A 24309-nucleotide genomic window follows, 5' to 3' on the forward strand; every position below is an offset into this window, starting at 1 on the left:
GTTTCTGGCCTGGAAACTCCCGTGCCTGCATTAAACGTCATAAACCAGAAACTATTTTAATCCTTCCCTCAGGTTGCCTTGGTTCTCACTCTCGGGGCAGGCAGTAAAACAATGGGAAACGAAAGCAAACCCCAGGAGGGTAGGGCTCCCAGTCCCGGAGCCAGTTTTCCAGGAGCTCCCTTTCCCTGTGAAGCTGAGGTGCTCCTGGCATCACGCCTGCTCCCAATGCACCTGGTGCCACAGGCCCAACAGCCATGAAGGCAAAGGTGGCTCCGTAGATCTATGCAAAGAAGAGGAAAAAAGAAGGAAAAGCAACGCTGGGGTCCTGCATCAGCCCCACACGTGTGTGTGTTGGTGCTGCAAAGGATGCTTTTCACATCCATGCAAAAGGATGAGAGGCCCATGGGGGTCCCCATCAGCAATGCCAGGCCTCAAATGCAAGGAAGGGGCAGGCACAGCAGCCTTTGGTTGGTCAGAGAAGAGATCCAGAGCAGCCCTGGAGAGAAGGACTTGGGGGTGTTGGTTGATGAGAAAATGAACATGAGCCGGCTTCAGTGTGTGCTCGCAGCCCAGAAAGCCAACTGTATCCTGGGCTGCATCAAAAGGAGCGTGACCAGCAGGTCGAAGGAGGTGATCCTGCCCCTCTACTCTGCTCTCGTCAGACCTCACTTGGAGTATTGTGTGCAGTTCTGGTGTCCTCAACATAGAAAGGACATGGAACTGTTGGAACAAGTCCAGAGGAGGCCACGAGGATGATCAGGGGACTGGAGCACCTCCCGTATGCAGACAGGCTGAGAAAGTTGGGGCTGTTCAGCCTGGAGAAGGCTGCATGAAGACCACATAGCAGCCTTCCAGTATCTGAAGGGGGCCTATAGGGATGCTGGGGATGATCTATTCATTAGGGACTGTAGTGATAGGACAAGGGGTAATGGATTAAAACTTAAACAGGGGAAGTTTGGATTGGATCTAAGGAAGAAATTCTTTACTGTTGGGGTGGTGAGGTACTGGAATGGGTTGCCCAGGGAGGTTGTGAATGCTCCATCGCTGGCAGTGTTCAAGGCTAGGCCTGAAACAGCCATGAGTGGCATGGTTTAGTGTGAGTTGTCCCTGCCCATGGCAGGGGCGTTGGAACTTGATGAACTTAAGGTCCTTTCCAACCCTAACTATTCTATGAGTCTGTGATTCTGGGAATTCCCCTACTGGTTAACAGGGATGTTCCCCTGTGCTTTGTAGGAATTTCCCCTCAGGGATTTAGGAATTCTTCTCATTGTGTTGCAGGTAATTTCACCAGCCCAAACTGACCCACCTGCCTAAACCTATGACAGGGTGTACAGCACCTCCACCTAACTGTATTTAAGAGCAGTGAACAGCACAAAACCCAAACACAAGAATCACGGTCCGGGCAGGAGCAAGGGGCAGGGTTGACATGGACAAGGTACGACTGCAAAGGGCCTGGGCTCAGTGGACCTTTGCCAGAGGGATGGTGATGGGGTAGGATGCACAAGGAGTTGAGCCTATGCTGGTTGTTGTTCCCTGCACCTGGGAAAAGTGGCACTCACAGAGTGGGGAGCAGAGATGAGTTTCTGCATGTGTATTTAGGTACTTTTATTCCTCAATACTGCAAACAATGCTTAGAGGTTCCTGTTAATCCAGGATTAAGTTGACAGATATTCTCCCAGTTTAAATTAAACTCCTGCCTGCTTGTGGGGCTCCCATGGGACTATCCCCTGACACAGCTCCATGTCCTGGATCACAGGCACATCCAAGCAGCGAAAAATTCAGCCCCTTTCAGGTCACCAGCTCCAATGTGGAGGATGAGTCAGTTTTACAAAGAGGTTTTTAAAAGCATCCAAAAGAACAAGAAGAGCTTTCTCTGGACCTCAGCCTTCACTACACCAAGTTTTCCTCTGAACATAACCCCACAATACAAACCTGCACTCCACACTCCTCTGCAGTCACATGGCACTCAGCTTCAAGGGAAATCCTTGCAGGCAGAAGGGCAAGCAGAAACCCCACTACTTTTATGAGCCAAGGTTTTGTGTAAATCACCAAGCAGCAAGGAACAGAGCACTTAAACCCCAAACCATTGCCCCCCAAAAACCCCTTTCTCTTCTAATCCACCCAAGACAAATGCAGAGCAAGAGCAGCATCACAGCACTAAGCACAACACAGGCGTTTATCACAGTCTTCACACAGATACCTTCCCAGATACACAAAGCCATTAAGAAACAAAGAAAGGAAAAAGAAAATGATTCACATATGAAACCAACAACTAACAAATCAGCCACAGAACAACTTACTTGAAGAGAAAAAATATGCATTAGGGACCTCAACATGGAGGTCCTGCAAAAACCTAACCCAAGAACATGGAAACAGAGGTGGGTTTTGTTTAAACATTAAAAACAGGGATTTTTTTTTCTTTTTAATTAATTTAAATATACATTTGAAACACAAACACCAAGCAAGTGCCTGGAGAACAAAGCGAAAAGAAGGAATGAAAAGTTAATTCAACCAGTTTAATTTAAACACCAAAGTCAGGTCGATTGCACCAAATCGAATAAATAATGGAGAAGATCACACTGGGTTGGTAGATCTCACAATATCATTTAAGCTAGAATTAATTACACAGCCCAAGAGTACTGAAACAAGGAAGTCCTCTGGCAAGTGATGCTAGCTGAGGCAGTGTCCCTTTGACACAGCAGGCTGTAGGTGCTCTCAGCCACTCAACAACAACCACCCAACAACAACCACCACCCAGAGGCAAACAGGATGATAGTTTTTATGATGCAGAGGACTTGACCCAGCCATCATGTACACACAAACAGCTCCTCGCTTGGGTGCATGAACCCTCTGCCTCTTCAGCACCAGCTGGCTCCAAACACACCCACGTCAAACATCAAAGCACAACAAGACCTTGTGTTTTCACCCTGCAAGGTGCACACACAGGCACAGCATTTCTTGCACTGCTCCCTGAGGTCTGGCACTGCACAAGAGGAGCAGGCATCTCCTTTCACACACCTAGCGCCAGGCTGGAGAAAAAAACAGACCCAAAATCTGCTAATCTACACTTGCGGCCACAGCGTTATCACCCTGGCCGTGGGCAGGCTGAAGGAATGTAAGTGGTTTCTTCATTTGGTTTTGCCACCCCACAACCCCTACATGAAAAAAAACCCAAACACCCAACCCACCCCTCTTCCCTGAACAAAAATAACTTGATCCCGAGTTCCTCTCTTCCCCCTGCCTGTAGCCAAGCAGGGAAGCACCTTCAGACTTTTGTGTGATCCCACTGATGTGTTCCCTACAAAGCAGACATCTCACCTTTGTACCTTACCTGGATGTGCCTGTGACATTTAGTGAGGAGGAATATCCCTTTGCTTTAAACCAAAAATAATTACAAAGTCAATAGTAACTTTGCCCTTTACCTTCCTCTGATCTCCTAGAATATTCAAGTCCAACTCATCTGTGAGAAAGGGAGAAATGAGGGGTGAAGGTTTCCAGACCAAGGAACTTGCCCGATCTAGCACCCCACCCCGTGGTGCCCCTGGCTGCAGTGAGATGAGCCCCTTCTGCACAGTGCCTGCTCTCTCCTCTGAGGCCAACAGAGCTGAGGAGGGGCTTAGGGGAAAGGACACGGCTGCTCCTCCAGCTCCTCATCAGATAGCTGGCAACTCCAGGAAGAAAGAGGGGAACCGAGTGGATGAAGATTCAGACTATTTCTTTTCCATCCCTCTTCCTCCCCAGGGCTGGGAGAAGAATTGTGGGTCTGCAAGCCCAGCCTGTGCTTACCAGTGTCCTTAAGAATAACAATTAAAAAACAAAAAAAAAAGAAAGGAGAATAAAAAAAGACAATGCATAAGTAGGTATTGTCCGTGGAAGGAGCAGGAGGGGGCAGGTTCCAGACTGAGACAGAAAAGGGACTATATCCCTCACTGCATTTGCTTGTCTGGGTAACACATTCCCTCGGCATCCCTGCGCGAACCCTTTGTGCTGTTGCTCTGACATCAGTTGACATGGATGATGAACATGGGGATGAATTCAGCGCTGCAGAGGGCAGGAGGGCACACAGAGGTGTGCTGGGGCTAGGCCCGGTGCTTGGGGAGCATGTCGAGCAGGAACTCCGCAATGCCAATGAAGTAGACAACTTGTGCAATGCCGAAGAGAGGAGCAATGACGAGGGCTCGGCAGTATGCCCCTTTCAAGAAGGCCATGGGCCCTTCCTTCTGCCAGATCTTCCTGAGGAGAAATGGCACACACAGGTCAGTGTCCATCCCACCACACCACCAGAACTTCTTCCTTCCAGAGGCTAAACCCAGGCAAACACTATCATCTGGCACTGCCTCCACAGCAGATAATCCACCATACCCAGGTGCTCTGCAAAAGAACGTGCCCCATCTGGCCAGGAGCAGGAGTGTCTGCCTGGGTCTGGATGTACAGCTAAGACAACCGCATGCTTGTATCAAGAGGTCCCCCTGTTCAAAAGGTGGGGCCAACTCCAACCTTCAGTATAGGGAACAGCCAGATAGAAAGAGACTCTGACAACAGCAGCAATACATACAAGCTGTATTGAGCACTTGTGTTTTGAAACTCCCTTTATGTTCTGAAGCAGTCAGGCCGCAGTTTTGCAAAGGGTCAGAGGAGAGTGCAGCTGGGGACAGCCCACTCAGACAGGGCTCCTGCAGCTGCTGTTCAGAGTGGTCCCAGGAGGAACATGAGACTTAATGCTGTAGGATTTTCAGGCAACAGGGCCTTAGGAGAGACAACCACTGTCTCCCTTTGCAGAAATAAAATCTCACTGTTCTGACATCTGGGGCTTGGATAGAAGGAAAATATATATGAACAGTATATATCTGGTCATATGTCTATATCTCTATCTATATAGATAGATAAAAGCACATGTTCAGAGGGAAATCAAAACAGAGAAGCTGCTGGCTGGGGATCTAGAAGCTGCACTGACTGCCTGGCAGCAGGCAGCAGCAGATGCCATACATCTGATATAGTAGCTTGCTTTCACAAGGAGGCTTACTTGGTGCAGTCCAGGATTCCTGAGTAGGTGTCCTCGTTCACTCCCCTCTGCAAGGACTGCAGCCGTGTTTTGATCACTGGGAAAAAAGGAGAGAAGAGAGACAGGAGTGAGCACTGGGAATGTAGCATGCTCTTCAGTAGGGAAGAGCCACCCTGAGAGTAATGTATTTGAAACAGTCAAAACCAAATCACCAAAACCACAGACCCTTTTCATACATTTATCAGCACAAAAAAGTGAAACCAAACCATTCCTTTATAAACTGATAAAAGAAAAACACAGCCACCCAAACCCCAACCACGTCCTCTCACTGTGACCAAGGTTTCCAAGGCTGATTTAAGCTTTAAACACTTCCAAATCCAGATACCCTTCTGCAAAGTGGGAACTGATCTTCAAATACTGTTTCTTCTCAAGAAGTATCTAAAATGTATGACACTGCTCTTACATTTCTTCACACCTTGGAGCGTGTGCAGTACTGCAGAGAGGATTTACTTTCTGATGTTCTTCACATCAGAGAAACCAAGGTGGCATCTTAAGGCAGATGCTGTGGAGCAGGAGAAAAGGCCACATATCTGAGGTCTGACCTGGTTGTCCATGGTTCTTATTTGCATACTATCACTCCACGTGGAAATGTGCCTTTTCAGGGGCATGCTTGCAGCCATTCCTGTGAACAATGTTGGAACAAGTCCAGAGGAGGGACACGAGGATGATCAGGGGACTGGAGCATCTCCTGTATGAAGACAGGCTGAGAAAGCTGGGGCTGTTCAGCCTGGAGAAGGCTGCGTGGAGACCTCATAGCAGCCTTTCAGTATCTGAAGGGGGCCTACAGGGATGCTGGGGAGGGACTCCTCATTAGGGACTGTAGTGATGGGACAAAGGGTAATGGATTAAAACTTAAACAGGGGAAGTTTGGATTGGATATAAGGAAGAAATTCTTTACTGTTAGGGTGGTGAGGTACTGGAATGGGTTGCCCAAGGAAGTTTATGAATGCTCCATCTCCAGCCGGTGTTCATGGCCAGGTTGGACAGAGCCTTGGGTGGCATGGTTTAGTGTGTGGTGTCCCTGACCATGGCAGGGGGGTTGGAACTAGATGATCTTAAGGTCCTTTCCAACCCTAACTATTCTATGATTCTGTGATTCTGTGAATGACTGAAATGGATGACACCCTTTTCCTGACTTACCTAGTGAGTATTGCAAACCTCTGTGTAAGCAGTGGCCAAAGGTATAGCTCAGCTGAAGAAACCACCATCTGAGATGGAGGAAGCTCAGACAGCAGAGGTGCCCATCTACACCTCCCTGTGTGCTCATGCTGCAAAGAGGCTGGTACAATCACTCTCCTCCTCACCTAGTCTGGTTCTGTCTCCTGTCACCTGGCACCAGATCACCAGCACAGACTGCTCAGGACTCACCATCACAAGGATTGACAGCCACCGCAGCTGTACTGCCAGCCACACATCCGGAGAGGAAGGACACATAGAATGGAGCCTTGACATTGGGGTCTTTCTGGCCCAGCTTGTTCAGGTTTGCAAACAGTGGGAAGTAAACAATGGAGAACGGGACATCCCTGTGGTGGGGAGTGAAGAAGGGAAAAAAGAATAAGGATGAGCAAAGTCAGAGTGGGGCACCAACAAACTGAACATCAAATGCTGCAAGCATCACACATTGGCAGCACAGCCACAAGTGCAACACAGATAACCCAGCTCTGCAACTGCAATGCAGATAGGAGCCAAAACCCAGCAGGGGCAAAACTGACTGCAAAAATACAACAGGCCCATGGGAGGGATAGAGTCCTGTCGAGTCAATGGCCTCTCCCTGATTTTCGACACTCAAACTGAAAACCATGGCATATTCAGAATCAATTGTTTGTCTGTTTCTGTTACATCAAGAGGATTGCATCCTGCCCCATCCCACTGAGATTTGCTTTAGCTCTGCCTTTAGTAAGAGGAGAGTCACTCTGTAAAAGGGTAAAGAGCATCAATGCAGATACCGATCCTTGCATTCAACATGCTCCACAGGCCAGAACCTGTTTTCCACTCTGGAGACTCAGGCTGACAGTTCTGATTAGACAGCTCACAAGGATTTCTCTACATTGTTAAAATGTGGGCCATGTGGGAATAAAATAAAACCTTCCAAAGAAAGCAGTAGAATTAAATTTCCCAGGAACAAAAAGGCAGCCTCCCTTGCTTCCCTGACCTTCCTTTCATTAATATGCAAAACCTGCACATGGAAACTAAACCAAATCAAACCCACACCACTGAAGCAAAGCCCCTTTGCAGGCTCCTCCCCTGGATGGTTGACGCTTTAAGTTTAAGACTGGGAACACTGCTGCCCTCGAACCCGTGCCATCCTTCCAGTATTTGAAGGGGGCCTACAGGGATGCTGGGGAGGGACTCTTCATTAGGGACTGTAGTGATAGGACAAGGGGTAATGGGTTAAAACTTAAACAGGGGAAGTTTGGATTGGATATGAGGAAGAAATTCTTTACTGTGAGGGTGGTGAGGTACTGGAATGGGTTGCCCAGGGAGGTTGTGAATGCTCCATCCCTGGCAGGGTTCACGGCCAGGTTGGATGAAGCCTTGGGTGACACGGTTTAGTGTGAGATGTCCCTGCCCATGGCAGGGGAGTTGGAACTAGATGATCTTCAGGTCCTTTCCAACCCTAACTATTCTATGATTCCATCTTACCTTAGCAGTGTGGCTCCCAGGCCCTTGTAGAGTCCTGCAATGCCTTTGCTCCGCAGCAGCTCCCTTGTTATCTGTGTTGCTGTGGTGCGTGTTTCCACCACTGGCTCTGCCACCCTTGTCGCAGAGGAAGAGGAGAGTTGGGCCTGTGCTGCCATCAGCTTCTTCTGTGCCGCTGGGGAGGAGCAGAGAGAGAAGTGGTCTGCAAGATGCTCAAGAGCAGTTTCTTGCTGCCTGGTGCCATGGGATGAGGAGGAAGAGGCAGACTGGCACATTAAGCATGCAGACTGAGGCCAGCCAGGTGCCCTGAAAACTTTTGCTCCCACTCAGCCCACCTCCCTCAGCCTGTCCCAGTGTGGGAGCCAGCTGCTGCCACACAACACTGCCTGCTCTACTCTCCTACTGACTGCTTTTACCTAAGCAGGAGCACCCTGTCACACACGACTTCCACAGTGCAGAGAAAACAAAATGCCATGAGCAGGCAGAGGATGGTACCTGCTTCCAGCTATGTCCTCGAGCCCCCAGTAGGACAAACTAAAGAGAGGTTCAACAGTTTTGTTCTTTGACTCCTTCCCTTTAAAGTAATCATTAACCTGGGAGTTCCCCAGCCACGTTTATAAACTCAACCTGGTTTTCCCAGCCTTTTCACACTGATGCATTTCTGCTCTTTCGCCAGAAGATGGAGAGCACATCAACCCGTAGGCAACCCGCTGGCTGTCACCAGCACAGCACAGGCCTCTTGCCGCATAGGGCACAGGCTGTTCACAGCAGTCAAAACCTCTTCTGAACCCTGAAACCACAGCTTAATTCCTTCGAACATTTTAAAATAATGCACACAAAGAGGATAAGGTCTGCATCAAAAACAGCGAAGACAAAAAATAAATCCGTGATTATTCAGGAATGCCACATCAAAGAGAGATTAAAGGACAAATTGACCCATTTTCCAGGAAGGGCCACAAACATGGTATCTGATGGTGTGTCACACAGGGGCTCCTGGGAACAAGGCAATACCCCACCCAGTTGACCTCTGGAAAGGTGACAGTGTAAAGAATATGAGAATGATTCGTGTCAAGAACTTAGGAATCGTTACCAATGTACTTGTGACCAGTGTACCATGTGTGGAATGTATAAAAACGACTTTGATTATAATAAATGTTGTCAATGCAATGAAGGGAAAGAAGAAGAAACAAGGGAATAGACTAGTCCCCTCTTTAATCATTTTTGACTGTTAAAAGAATAAGGGTGCTTAATGGCTTTGTTTTACTGCTTGAGTGCTTTAAGGAAGGGACTGGGTAACCCAAAGATACATCTTGTTACAGGGGTTTATGAAACCTATGTATTGAATAAATAACCATATAAGAAATGGAACCTATGGTGGTTAAGCTTGTGATAGACATCCTCTTGAATTATTCTTTTTGTGTTACTGAGGAAGATTGATAACCTTTTGTAAGAAGTTTTTCAACCAGAGACAAGACCCCAGCAACCAAGGAAAATCAACAGACATAAAGGAGAAGAAATGATTGACTGAGACCCAGGACCACAAAAGTATAAGAGACTGAACCCCAAAGACCCCAGTGTGCGTTCTTGGTGGAGCGGAGACTCCCCGGTGCACCCAGCGCTGCTTGCTTATTGCCTCTCGATATTAATCAATTGTAAATAAAATTAATTGGATTAGACCATGTCTGAGATGAAATTTTTATAACAACAGTCCCTTGCTCCAGAGACTCCATGTCAGACTCTTGTCTCCATTCTCACCAGAAATGCCCCACAGTTTCAGACAAAAGGCTCACACTCCCTCCTGCCTCTGGCTGCCAGCTCCTGCCCTCAGCCACCACAGCCTGACCCTAAACCTCTTCCAAATCCAGTTTGCTGGGAGAATTTTATTTACTCTTTTATTTACTTTATTTACAAAAGCTGCTGCTTTTGTCAGGAAGGGAGGAAAAAAGAGAGTAAGAGGGGAGACAAGTAATTTGGAAAGGACACATCCAATTGGGAAACTCTTAGGGATGTGTTACAAGGAGGCACAAGAGAGAACAGACATCTGAAAACATGGAGATGGAGGAACTGCCACAGGAAAAGCACTGGAAGATGCTAATCCCTTCTTGTGTGCACAGTAACTAATAAGTTTCAAACACCTGCAAGCTGACAACCCAGTCACCTCTCCTGTCTCTTTCCATCCACCTCAGTATTTACTGTTTCACTTGCCAAGGCTACCGTTTTCAGCAAAAAAAAAATCATCACCTTTTACAACTGTAAGGGCTTCTGCAAAGCCAGATGAGCAAAGGGTGGGGGAAAGTGAGCTGGGAAGAGGAGGAGAAACTTCTACTACAGCCTGAGATACCTTTGACTTAGGAGAGCAGGTGCAAGGCAAAGGGTTTTCTCTACTCATTATCTCCCCTTCTGCCTTGAGAGCCCAGTCCCAGCCCTTTTCCCACAGCTGCTCAGCACCCAGGGAAGAGAAGCCCACGTACCAATTCGCCCTGCATCCTGCAGCTGGATTTTGAGCATCTCCATGGGAGTGGTGACAATCACCTGGCAGGTACCTGCACCGCAGCCCGCCAGCATCTCCCTCAGCAGTGTCAGCTTCTTCCTGCCCCAAGAAAAGAGAGAAAGAGTCAGTCAAAGGAGGTGGCCGGGAATAACACTGCGGCAGCTGCCCTAGCAGGGGCTCGGACACATCTCTGACCCTGGGGGTTATAGGAGAGGCAGCTCAGGGGAAAGGAGAACCTTCTAGGCTTGACAGGTCAGCATAGCCCAGGCTTGGAATCTCTGCCAGCATCACCTGTTCTGGAAGAAGAGATCCATTTTGGCCCCAGAAACAGAATATTGAGAAAAAGCCACAACCGCAGCTGGAACAGCCCAGAAGGGAACACACAACCCTCTCCATGCCCAGTGAGAGAACTGCAGCTCTCTTCCAGCACAGTGTTGCCCATGGTCAGGGCACAGCCTTTAGACAGGATATCACTTCAGAGGGCAGCAGAGGACCTGAGAATTAGGAGGGATAAGCAGTTTTCCTTCTGCCAGCCTAGTCCTCTAACCATTGTCAACATCCCCACAAACAAACAAAGCAAATGGCAAGAAGGGAAAATATTGGAGTTATCGCTTTGGAGTTGACAAAAGCAAAATAAATAAACAGCAAACATGAGAGTCAGGGAGGCAGCTGCCCTATGGTTAGGACCTTCTTTACCTCATCAGCCTTCCCAAACCTGAAAAAGTACCCTTTGTAATTAACTGGTCCTGCCTGAGGGATGAAGGATGGGATGGACCCCCACCACTGCAGCTTTGTGCATCCTCTGTGCTAGAGAGCAGGGATTATCAGCAACATGTTCTTGCCTAACAAAATGTAGCATTTCATAGCTCCCTCCATATCAAAGCCATGGAACAGCCTGGCTAAGACTAAAGAGAGGAATTTAGGATGTAAATGCTCAGAAAGCCTCAATTTTTAGAAACTGACAAGTTTTCACGCTGTTAAAAAAAATAAAAATCTGACCTGCTCTTTTCTAAAAAGGGAGGAAAAAGCAGCATATATAGATCACACAGTCAGAGGGAAACAGCCTCCTCTCCTCCTGTTTTAAATGCAAGTACTATTTTTACTCCCTCCAGCCCTGCTTCTGCAGCAATACCTCATCTTAACCTACTCAAGGCAAGTCCCGCACTATGGCAGAAACAGTCCCACAGTGGTATACCCTGTTTCCTTGCAAAAGCAATAGGGTCAATTCATACTACCTTACCAGGGGTTTCATATGCACACACAGCAGAGCTGCAGCACTGTGGGCCAGCAGAGAAGTTTTCTATAGGAAAGGGAGGGGAAATGTACTGTAATCCTGCTGACCCAACCACGTCAGCCAGACCAATTTCTGCACTTCTCATCTCCTCCAGGGAGGATATTGGAGCAGGGGATTAGAGGCACAGAGCCACAACAGAGATTACCAGTGACTAAATATAGAGCTCTTCTGTGATGCTGAAGGGAGAAACATTTCAGAGTCTCCCCTTTCCAAATCACCCCATAGATGAGAAGCTGCAAAGAACAACCCCTCCCTTGGAGGGGCCACTGAAGTGTGAGCAGCAGTCTCTCCTGAAGGGTATGCAAGTATCAGGGTGTGCAAATCCAGAGGTCCTGGAGGTGGTCAGGACCAAAGGAGCCAGCTGCCAGTCCCCCTCTACAGCACAGCAGGGCAACTTCCACTTTAGCAAGAGCTGTGGAGCATCCCTGGAGTACATACCTCCTAGCTTTCAGCCAGGGCAACTGCTCTGATACACAACTCATAAGATGAGGAAGATTTGCCCTATATGTTCATCTGTGGACCACTATGCCAACCAAAATAGAAGTCAGCCTGCCTTGATTGAACTCTGTTGAGCTATGCCAGCATGACCCAGCAAAGGATTTATGTGCATGGGTGTATTTTAGAGATGTCAAACAGGTACATCAAAAGCACCTAGAACAAGGGCTTGCAGCTTTTGGTTTGCATATCCTGGGAACTGCAGGGAGTCCAATTAAACCAGCCCAAGGTAAGCACATCTTTTCTCAGGCATTGCCATACAAGGGTCAAACTTGCTTTGCAAAACATCACCAGTCTGCACAAAACGAGTTTGAAAATGGTTCATCTCCAGATAACAAAGGGGTTTAAATATTTAGGGCACCACAGGTCTTATCCTCAGTAGTTTAAAAACCTGGCACATCTCAACTAACTTCAAAAGCTGCAACAACAGAAGAAGCTGACCCTACAAATGCAGAAACCATCTTTTACCATAGCAAGAGGGTGTTAGATACAACATAGGCACAATAGCCCCAAATTGCACACTGGCAGAAATCAGTTGTTCCACTTTGTTAACTAACATGTAATTAATTAGTGACAAGTTAACAATGTCAAGGGGTAGAAGATTCATGCTTGATCTAAATGAGAATTTCAAACTACAGCTGAAAAATAATAAAAGTCCATAAGCAGGAACTACAGGCTTATGAAAGCTTTTCAAGAGCCACATATCCCTCCAAAGTCAGGATTTATGAAAGCACTGGAATATTGATGTCACATGGAATTAAATTAGGATTTTTTTCTGAGTTTCTGAAAAATGTTGTCTGTGTATGAGTTCACTGTGCTTGAACAGGGACCATTTCCATAAACCAGCCGTTCGAGAATAAGGCTGACAAGACAGGAAATCCCTGACCTAAGGAAACATCCACACAAAGTCGTATGTTTCTATGTGCTACCCAAGTGCATTTACTTTCTGGTTTTGACGACCTTTGATGTCTACAACTTCAATCAACTGCAATTCCCTGAACCTGTGCTCTAAACAAAAGAGTCCCACACACCCCTAGTAGCTATCCCTGCATAGGCATAATGAGATTATCAGCTCTGAACTGGCACTTTCTCTATGGGAAGGGCTGAATTCCCCCACCTAAAGTCCAAGTGGGTTGGATGAAGGTTATCTGACTTAAGAAGTGTCCACACATCCAGTGAGTAACTACAGGAGAGGCTGCCTTGGCTCACAAGGGTTCCTGCTCAGAGAAAAACCTAAGCATAGTGCATGCAAGGTAACACAGCAGCTCAGCACCAGGACAAGCAGCATCCTCCCTCCTTCCTATAGAGAGCCTCACTTTATAGCCTGAGTATTCAGCAATTTAAGGATCAACCAGGCTGTGCAATGGCTACCTAAATACATACCACAGAAGAGATGGGCTGAATTTTTTTTCAGAGGGCCTGAAAGAGGAGCAGATGAAGGAAGGAGCTCTGGGGAGATGCATCAGCTGGGAAGACAACAGAAAACAAGCTCCAGTCTCTCCATCTGTATGGGAAAAGTGCCTTCATTGTCTCAGGATTACAGTTGGCTATTTCTCATCTCTACAAAAAGCTACAAGGCAGGGGGAAACAGAAAGTAAGAAAATCTGCTGGCATCAGCAAAGACACCATTAACACAACTGTGCTGGTCTTCCTAGGAATCCAAGCTGCTAAGTCAGCTGATTTCCAGCCTTTACTCCAGAACAGCAAACAAAGTGAAGGTCAAAACTGAAGAGGACAGGAGATGTAAGGGTATAACACACCTTGGAGAAGAGCAGCAGCAAACTTATCCAGGGACACTTGAGAGTTTATATGAGCAAGAAATTGCTTTTATAAGAAGCCATGAGACACTTTTTACCACAGCCAAGGCAGAGTACTTAACCAAGAACCTGAAAAATGCCCATAAAACCTGGAACACATGCCAAACACAACAACTGTCTGGCACCCACACTTTGGAAATAAGCATGAAGAAGCTGTAGCAGTAGGCTGTCATAATGGTCTTGACATCAAAACAGAAACAGGTAAAGAAGAAATCCAGTCCCCTAGCCTGTGAGCACGTTCTTCCTGCACCAAAAGGAGAGGAAAAGCATTGCATGAGCAGAAATGTCCCCCCAAGCTGGTACCAGGGTGAAGAGAGCTGCAGGAATACACATCTTCAGACTGAGAAAGACTGGTGCACCAAAAGGGCACAAAGTCCCATGTGAGTTCCTACTGCCTCACCACTCTACCTCTAGCAGCATCCTAGAGCACGGCCAGGGAAAAGGGAGTCTAGCACAAACCTGCTGTGATACATCCCCAAAATACTCTTCCAGCCATTTGCAGCCAGGAGCTTCCTACATCACAGATGTTGTTTTCAGTCTGGCCTTTCGAAAACACACTTTATGCCACTTCTTTTTTTCCCTAACAGTTTAAAAGCAAGTTCATTTCAATTCTTAAGTTTTAAAAAGGATTAAAAAAATTGCACACTAGAAGTTGTTGTGTAACTTGAGACTATTTTGGGTTACTCTGGATTTGCCACACTCTCTGTAGTCCTTCTTCCACTTGCACATGGAGGACATGCTCAGCATATTTTAATTAGCAAATACTGATAGAACATGCACGTTTTGTCAGACAAGGATCTCCAATCCATGCAACATCAAGGAAATCAAGTGCTAGAAGCTTAGCATCAAAGGCATTCAATGTCAGAAGGTCTAGAAGACTTTTGCAGCTCTGAGTGAGAAAAGCACAAGAGCATCCTTTGCGATGTTGGCCTAAGAGCACAGCATACTGTGAATGTATAGCAGATAGTCTGGCTTGTGCAAACAGCACTTCAGTGGAGCTATTTGTGGAGCTACCAAAACCTTGGTAGCTCAGCATGGAAAAAAAAAGACCCCAGCCTTACACTGAGCTTAACTCCATCAGCTGCACTTTACACCACATAACACCTTCACTGTTGCAATTACCCATCCAGAAATTAAACCACATTGACATGCCAGGCAGCTTGAATCTTCACCGTTCTAACCCTGCACTCTTTTGTTATTCATACCTAGGCTTTGACTGGAGTTGTGAAATAGGTGGCCCAGCCTTGTGATGTGCTAGCAGGTAAGTACCCAGTTTTGCCCTGGGTAGGAGATGAGTTTGATTCCAGCACTGCTGCCACATCTTACCAAGACAACTGAGCAGGAGGGGACAGAAGCATCTCAAGGGCAGACTGCAAACAGCTTGTAAAGAACAGAGCTTCATGTGTCAATTAAATGGCCCCTCGCCATCACTTCTATTTGTCACGTGCAACAACAGAAGATCTTGGGAACTGCCAAAGGCAGCATGCAATGACTGCAGCACGGCCAGGCACAACCCTCACAGGTTACATTCTCCATCTCCATGCTTGGGATTTTCCTAGCATGGAGAAAAAGAATTCAACAATAAGCAGCTGCCCTACAGTTTCTAAGGGCACCTATCCTCACTGGTAATGTCATGGCCTTTTCCATCATCCCCTGCTCCCAATGTACTAAGCAAAGTTACAATATGCACCAAACCTTCCAGCTAAATCATAGGTTCATAGCCTGTGACAGCCACAGACAGCCTGCAAGGCATTTTCTTTCTTGTCACATCTTGGACTGACATTTCTACTCAGAAACACCTCAAACTATCTTTCACAGCAGTACCACAGAGAGGCTCTGCCTCTCCATCCAGCTCATGCTGTTTCTCCTTGTAAGCAGACCTGACAAGATTTCATTCATCTAAGCCCCTCATAGTAAATGAATGAGATGAGTGATTCTGACTCCGCATGATGTATAGCTTTTGTCACCTAACTGTGGCCCAACCTTTCTTTTCCCTAAAGGAGTAAAGAATGCTTAGTGTCCTGACTACCTGAGTGTTATCACGCTCCTGCCCTGGGTCACTGTAGTGCCAGTCCCATCAGTGCATGTTTTAGGAGAACAGCATGGCTTAGTCTTGCCAAAATTCTGTCTCCCCTTTATTCTGAGTTGAGCACAGCACATCATCTATGTCCTGTGTGGATCAGCCAGGAACCCAGAAGTCAAACTGGAAGATGCCTGGGTGAAGACCTCAGCTGCTTGAGGCAACAGCTGCATCCCACTTACCCAAACACTCGCTCAAAGCCTCCCTCAGCACTGAGAGGCAGAAAACACACATTTGTTCCATGAGGAAGTCTGTATGTCTCATGGAGCAGAACACTTCATGTTTTAATGGCTGAAACATCACAGCAGTGATTGTTCTCACAGAACACCAAACACATTGTCATGGTGATCTGCTCTCTTTCATGGGCCACTCTCTCAGTGGTGGTACAAAGAGAGGCAGCTTTTGTCTTTCCAGTACCATCAACTAAGCTCTCACCTTATACCTGGTGGCAAAGAGCTAGCTGTGCTTCTGTTTACTGCAGTATGCCAAGGCCCACCGTGTTGTCTGCTGCAGGGATCACACCCACCATTTGGCAGAAGTGAGGCGCAACAAGGACATTGTTACCTCCCACTGTCTGAGCAGAGCACAGAACAGACACTATTTGAAGAGACAGAAAAATCACAAGCAGCTGCAAGATGGTGAGTCACAAAGACATATGGTAGCTGCTACTTTAAAAGACTCTAGAACAAGAAAATTAGGTACAGGAAAAAACTAGATCCCTAACCTGTGTCAGTCCACAATCTCCACTGAAGTTGTTCAGCCACTAATCTCCAGCAGCAGAGATTGATGTGGTATGTTATGGGAAGCTGTTAAATCAAGTAATTGTGGCAGAGCTTAGCGTTATCAGTGAGTCAGGATCATATCCCAAGCAGGCTGTTTTCTAACTACTGTCACTGAGAACTGGAGACAGTACCTTTCACCGTCTGTCTCTGCAGAGAAGTCTCTGTCTGAAGGGAGACACGAGTGTTCTCCAAATTGCACAGAAAATGTCTTGGTGAAAACAACATTATTCAGGGTCCAGCTCCTCCCAACTGCTCAGCTAGCATCATTTACTCTGTTGTGATTTAAATCCAGTCAACAACTAAGTACCACACAGCCACTTGCTCACCCCATCAGTGTGACAGGGAGGAGAATCAGAAGGTGGCAAAAACCCACAGGTTGATGTAATAACAATTCAATAATTGAAATAATGTGAACTATAGTAAGAACAGGAATAATAACAATGAGTAACAATAATAATAGGAAAAAAAGAAGAAGAGGATTAAAACTCAGGAAACACAAGTGATGCACAATACAACTAACTGATGCCCAGCCAATCTACAGAGCAGGGATCAGCCCCTCCTGGCTAACTCCCCCCAGTTTATATACTGAGCATGATGTGCTGTGGTATGAATATCTCTTTGGCTAGTTTGGGTCAGGGGTCCTGTCTCTGCTCCCTCCCAGCTTCCTGTGCCCCTCCTCACTGGCAGAGCATGAGAGACTGAAAAGTCCTTGATGTAGGGTAGGCACTAACTTAGCAAAAACTAAAATATCAGTGTGTTGTCAACATTATTCTCACACTAAAGCACTCTACAAGCTACTAGGTAGACAATTTATACCAGATGAAATCAGGATATACTCACTCACATTTTCACGTTTAATTCATATGAACTAACCCCCACTTGCAAGCTAAGCAGATAATTTTATTCCTTCAGCATTTATTTGCAGGTCAGCTGCTGGGCAGCACTGCAAGTGCCCTTTGTCAGTTCAGATTCACTACCTCTCTAAAACTGTTTTCCAGCTAAAAAAAGGACAAGAAAGACACTAAGTTTGGGGTCTACAGAACTTGACCTTGCCATCTGTTCAAGCCAGAAGAAGTGTAAGAGGATGCTGAAAACAAAGGTCCTCCCAGCAGCAGTTTGAGCAGTGATCAGTGCCAGTGGGTTCCTCTCAAATATTTTGCCTACAAGTTCTGGACCTGCTAGCCTTGGCTTAGATCTGAGACTATTTTTAGAAGATTGAATTAAAAGCAGTCATCCAGTGGAATGCTTTTCACTTGCCGTTTTAGACATTGCATCCTTAGCCCAAACGTAGTCACCAGCTGAGCCATTCAAGGTCCACTTGTATTTCAGTCATCACATCACCCCATTTGACCTTTGCCCTGACACCTCACCAGACTTCTCTTTTTAAGTTGAAGATGAAGGGTCCCTACTCACCCATCCTTGGAGAGGTGGTGCCGGAAGAAGTCATTGGCTGCCAGTTTGATGGCCTTTTCTGGTGTCACGAGAGTCAGGTTCACTGCAGCCCCTGGGCAAGGAAAAGGCCATTGGAGAACAAGAATAAAGGAACCATTAACTGGATCTTTCAAGAATGCATTGTAACTCCAGCTCGAAACCAAGGTCTTAGGAAGGAGAGCTCCCAAAGCACCAAAGGGGTTAGGAAGCATGAAACACCACTGGAAATTAATAGCATTTCTGCCTCCCAACACCTTGGGGTTTTGAAAACATCCTCTGATGGCGTTTCTACTCCATTTGCAATGCTTTTTGTAATTTCTTTAGCTTCACTACTACCTCCCCACCATGCAAACATGCATCCTCTTCTCTCATCCAAGGATGCATTCCTAAGACTCCAGAAGGACGCAGATCAGACCTTCAGGAAAGGAGTATAAGTTGATTTAATAACCATTCCCAACTCCCTTACAAATATTTTGAGGCTGAGAAGTGAAAGCCCCACAGCCCACATTCTTGCTAGTGCTCCTGCACCACTACCACCAAAAGCAGAGCAATTTGCTTACCGGGCAGCCAAGAAAAGGCAGAACCATTGAAAGACCTGGAGGCTGGTTAAAGTCAGCTGGCTCATCTGCATGGAAGTCAGCCAGCTCTAGATCAACCTCTGCAGTTAAATGGCTTCCCTTGTATATCACCACTGGGTGTCACCCTCAGAACAGCCACTGCTGAAAAGTGGCTTTTTGTCCACCACAAACTGCAGGGTGCAGAAATTCCCCTCTGAGCACCATGGCAAGGCTTGCTGGGGGACCTGGACTGTAGACAAGCCTTGGCTTCACCAGCAGCTCCCGCTGGAATGCCCCTTTGTCAGGAGCAAATTCCTGTATTGTGCCTATCACAGTGAAAAGTCTGCGTGGCCTGGCAGGCTGCTGTGGGCCATGGACACCAGTATTAGTGCAACACAGTGGCTGGGAGGCAGCTTTCAAGCTGCCCTCAGAAACACGTGGTGAGGAGAGGGCCAGTCCCTCCTGAATGTACCAGGTTTTGCAGCACTTTATTAATGCTCTAGAATATTCTCCTACCTTTAGATCTCATAGCTCAAAAGGTCCTCCAGTGGATGATTGCAAGCTCTCTTTGCCTGCACTGAAGCATTCTGAGTTCTAATGTCCCCAAAGGAGTTTTACTGGAGACTTCCTAATGGCCTATGAATAACTTTGCGAGGACAAACAGAAAAGCTAGCATATACCTTTTGCCATTATGCTTATGGTAGAGATTTAAACAACTTGTCCCAAACCTCCGTTTTCCGAAAAGGAGAAGAGAAGCCTGCACTTCCACTAGGCTCTGAACACTTGGGATTAATTTTCAGAAGCTCTGAACCTGAGTTGACAGGAGCTGTATGGGCTCAACACACCTAAGGAAAGGCAACCCAGTCCTCTGATCGTCAGGATGGACCCCCCTCCCCCACAAAAAATGCTGAAGAACACCTAAATTAGACATGGAAATACACCAGGTTTGGGAGAACTTTCCTCAGATTAGATAGCAAAATTGCAGCTGGGACTTCTGAGACCAGTACAACTGGGACCAAGACATGAGAAACCTTGGCTCCACATCCTCTGCTCAAAGGACACATCTCCAACATGTGGGAAACTGCACAAGAAAACAGACAGCTTTGCCATGCAGGGCTGTGCAGCTCAACACAACTCCCCCTCTTCCAACTGCCATGCTCAGATTCCACAGAAAACAGAGTAACCCTGCCTTGCAGCAAATCAAATCAGTGCATTCATTCCACACTGGCCATGACACCCAACAGAGGCCATCATCTTCTAAAGGAGCCGAATTACCTACCCTGGGAGCAGGGTAGCCCTCTCATACTCCTGAGTTTTTGCAGACTTCAAAGTGTACCAGTGACTGCACTGCTTCAGTTTGATGTGCTTCCTACACACCACATGCCCCTGCCAAGGCTGTTGCATGTGATGAGAAGCCACACAGACATGACCCTTACACTTTATCTCCACTTTCAATGTCAATCACATCAGCATCTACAAAGCAAATCCATGCAGCCCGATTTTTATGTGGAAGTGGCTACCCATGAAGTGTTTCCTGGAAATGCACTTGAAGACAACTTCAACCCCACTCCTAATGGCTAGAAAGTAAAACACTGGTATATTACTGTCATGCAGCGTGAATAACCATTTTCTTGGTAAAACAAGGAGAAAAAGAGAGGAGAATAAACCTACTAGTCTATCACCAGTGCAAAGGGTTCACTGAAAGAAAAAACAAACTCCAAAACATCAAGGAAGAAAGGTAAGCAAGAGGTACACTTCCATGTGCTGACCTCCTCCAGGAGCCAAGAAGCTTTCACAGCAATTCCTCCTTCAATTGCAAATAATGTAGAGGGCAATAACATACAACATACAGAGGAAAATTAATGAACCTGGGTTTTCTCCTGTATCTGATATTTTCAGTAAGCTGCTTAGCAGAGAATGGATAATCCCTGTCCTCAATAATCCATAACAGCTTCAATTCACTGGAGGAGGAGAAATCACATACTTCAGCTGCTGGCTATATGCTTTCCATGGCATTTTCTACCTTTTTTATAAATCTCCTAGCTCTTCAATTCTCACTGCACCAATGACTATTTCCCTAACTAAAGCTAACCTTAGCCTATAGGCAATGCTACCGGTACCAGAACCAATGACACACAAACAGAGCACAAAAGTAAATTACTGTAATTAAAAAACATAAAGAAGTACAGAAGCACTACAAAGAATAAAATCAACTACAATCAAAACCAGCTGTTTGCCAACTGAACTCGTAAGTGCCCTCTTCTCACTAAGCCTTGGGTTTTGTTATTAACACACATTTCTCATAAAAGCCATATATGCCACCAGCAACCTACATAACAGGGGGACTGATTCATACCCAGCGCAGCACTGGTGCAATATGGAAGGTATTATTAGCAGAGGCTGGGGAAGGCTGCCACACTATGGTAGCTGAACTGTAGCTACGCTCCAAATGTCATCAACAGCAAACGGCATTTCCCCAGCCTCATTCAGGCCTTTGACTTGCCAGCTAGACTAAACAGCTGGTCTGCAAATAGCAGTGGGACTTCCAGAATGCCTGCTGGGATCTGTAAGTGGCTTCTGGACAGACTGCAGCAGGAAGCAGTGGAGTTCTCCAAGGTACCCTTCCACTGATGTTCACATTGTCCAGGAGCCCATCAGCACCGTGGATTCATTTGCTTGGCATCATGCCTGAAGGCAGCATGCTGTCATTCCCTGAGCATAGACAGGGCTAGACAGCACCACCCAGCTTTGCGGCACTGCTGCTACCTAAATGTTATGGAAAAAAACACGAGAAAAACACTCTTTTTCCTCCATCAAGCAAATGCTAAGAATCCCTGTAGGCTGGAAGAAATATTGGGACTGCCTTATGCATCACACAATTCACTATGGCTACTCATACAGAGCAAGGACTGTCTGCCCACATACCCCCCTTAAGAAATGATTTGTGAAAAAGCATCTTACTAGCTCAAGCTTCTCTCTTCTCTATACTGAGGAGCTTTGATTCACAGGTGAAAGAGACCTGAAATCACGCAGTTGGAATGGCTGCACCCAAGCAGACCCTTTCTGTCTTCCAACAGAGGCCAAGTACCCTGTGGGGCAGACTGACGCAGTTGTGACTCCTCCATGAGGCATGGCAGGTGGCACTTTAGCACATTAACATATAATCCTCCCAATTTCAGCTTAAAGGCTGCAAATAAGAGCTTATGAGTCATCCCTAGCTTCTGCTAGGGAACTGGGACAGACTGAGGGAGCACGAACCAATCCACAGTCTGATTTCCATCTTCCTCTGCCTGCAAGTCTGAGCTGTCTCTTTACCTTCTTCCAAGAAAATTACTCACACATTCTTCATGAATACTGGATGTATTTTATTCACCTATCCTCTCCCCAATAGGGAGGGAAGGCTTGCTAATGTCAGCTCACAGAACTGTGGCACAGAACCAGGACTGCTGTACTTGGAGAACTCACCTTTGCACCCTGACCATTGTGAGGTATCTGTGAATTTCTGGAGCTATTGATAGAAGCCTTTTCCAAAACCTAGCTTTCTATTTAATCCTAGGAGGTGACAGGTAAATCCAAGCCACTCTCAGCTCACTGAACAGAGAGGTATGAAGTTAGTGGGACATGGACCAGACTCATTGTGGTTTGGAAAAGCAAGAGCTATGCAAAACCCACTGCACCCTTTGAGACTTTCCTTTGGGAGTGAAAAGTGGCCTGGAGATACACATCCCCTCCAGCACCCTACACCTTACAGGACTGATATGTCTCTCCCAAGTACCCTGATAGGTCCTACAGCCTTATCTGTAAGTTTCCAAGACCCACTTTTTCCTTCTGCTCCCTGCCAATCAGCCTGCCACTGCATATTTACACTCAAAGTTAATGCAAGCTCTGTTCCCAGCTAGGAACAGAGAGGCAGCCAGCTTCTGGGAAAAATCAAAGGGGAATGTGTCACTGCTAGTGCTGAAGAAAGACCTTGCCAGGGTTCCTCGGGGTTATTTGTCTTGTTTCCTGCTCCCATGAAAGCTGGAATGAAGCAGCCAATCCATCCCCAGCATCCACTGCACTCCCCCAAAACGCCCACCAGCAAGTTGGGCAAGAGACACTGCCTCAACAGCCAGCACCAGCTCCCAGGCTGGCTGGCTGCAGTGGCTGTGGCTCCTGAGGAACTATGGAAGAAGTGGCAAGAGATGCCAACAACAAGGTACACGCATCTCTGCACTCCCACTTGAAATAAAGAGCAGGGACTCAGTTAATCGAACCACTACTTTAATCAGGCTTTATCAGCGAATGAGTGCCACAAAGAATGCTATCAGAATGCCTCAGAGGAAAAAAAAAGCATATTCAGGCAATTGAATATGAGTATATAAAATGAACCAGAGCTCAGTGTTGATTAAGCCAGTTGGACTGTGCCAAAAGGCAAGAAAATATTCCACAGTTCCTCTCCTACAAGTCAGAATTTGACCTGCTGTTCCCCTCTCCTCAAAACCTCCAAAAACTTTCAATGACTTTGTGTTTAAACCAGAAAAGGTACAATGTCAGCTGAGGAACTCACTCCTGCAACAGACAGCCTGAGCCAAGGAGTCAGGAGATTGCTAGCAGGTTAGCATACAACAAACACCCAAAGCTCTACCATGAGCAAACCTCTGATTTTCTTATCACCACAAAGGAGTTTCTTTCTGGGGGAAGATTAACTTTTTTTAATTGCAGCTTATCTTAATACTTGAACAAAGGCACTCAGGTGTGCTTGAGAGATAGCTAAGTTTGGAGATAACCTACCAATGAGATGGGACAGCAGGCCTGATCATGTTAGTGGTGGGGTTTGACTCAAATTGAATCATCAACCACAAAGAAAGATACTTCAAGAGGTTTGCTACTGCCCCTCTGACAAAAGTTATCTATGCCCAAACTAGGAAACACAGACACAGAGCCCTGAAACAAAGTCCAGCAGCTTCATTTAAACTGCTAGTAAAGATTAACTTCAGGAAATGGTATGGTTTAACACCAAAACAGCCATGGGGAGGACTCATGTACTCAATGGTGGAGAGCTCAGCAGACATCAGCATGGGGGAGTTTATTTTCAGAAACAGATGCACCTTTCAACATCGTACGGTATTGCTAGGTTATTGCTTTGTAAGCATGAGAACATGCGCTTTTCCTCCCACTTCCGCACAAGTGCTTCCACCACAAGATCTGCACCATGCCTGACTCAGCTTCACTTACCTCTGTACATGCCAAAGTAACCTTCCGATCTAATTGTTTTAATGAGGCAGTCAGACCTGCGGACAAAACAAAGAGAGATAAACTACAGCGGCTCAAAGGTGGCTGACAGCAGAGAAAAAACAAATCTCTTGGAGTGGTTTTCGTTTCTGATCTGGCTGCAAAACCCTGAGCTGAGAAGAGAACCACGTCAGCTTCTGAATGCACCATTGTTCAGGCCCCAGTCAATTTTTAGCCCCTAATTCACTGGGGCTTTGAAACCCCCGGCTCGTTCTGCATGCGCTGTCGGCTTTCTAGAAACACAAAGGGGAAAAGCGTCACTGCAAGGGCTGTTTATCCAGGGTCCTCTGTGGCAAATGTGCATGAGATGCTTCAACAAGCAGATCCCCATACACATGACTTTAAATCCAGTTCTGGAAGGGAAAAAAGGGGAGGAGGGGGGGAAA

The 24309-nt window shown here is 46.6% G+C and overlaps 1 protein-coding gene across 2 annotated transcripts in view; it reads right to left on the reverse strand.

The window, feature by feature from the left end:
• Positions 1–2149: 2149 nt before the first annotated feature.
• The window catches only part of SLC25A22 (solute carrier family 25 member 22), a 47899-nt gene continuing 25739 nt past the window's right edge, over positions 2150–24309 (reverse strand). For both annotated transcript variants that reach the window (XM_034062557.1, XM_005149219.3), the window contains exons 4-10: positions 23867–23922; positions 18075–18165; positions 10174–10292; positions 7706–7877; positions 6431–6585; positions 5024–5099; positions 2150–4233 (exon numbers count right to left, since the gene is read on the reverse strand). In XM_034062557.1, the coding sequence (XP_033918448.1) occupies positions 4080–4233; positions 5024–5099; positions 6431–6585; positions 7706–7877; positions 10174–10292; positions 18075–18165; positions 23867–23922 (823 nt within the window). In that variant the 3' untranslated portion in view covers positions 2150–4079. The remainder of the gene's footprint in view (positions 4234–5023; positions 5100–6430; positions 6586–7705; positions 7878–10173; positions 10293–18074; positions 18166–23866; positions 23923–24309) is intronic.

This window comes from Melopsittacus undulatus, chromosome 4 (genome assembly GCF_012275295.1).
Source record: "Melopsittacus undulatus isolate bMelUnd1 chromosome 4, bMelUnd1.mat.Z, whole genome shotgun sequence".
Classification (NCBI taxonomy): Eukaryota; Metazoa; Chordata; class Aves; order Psittaciformes; family Psittaculidae; genus Melopsittacus; species Melopsittacus undulatus.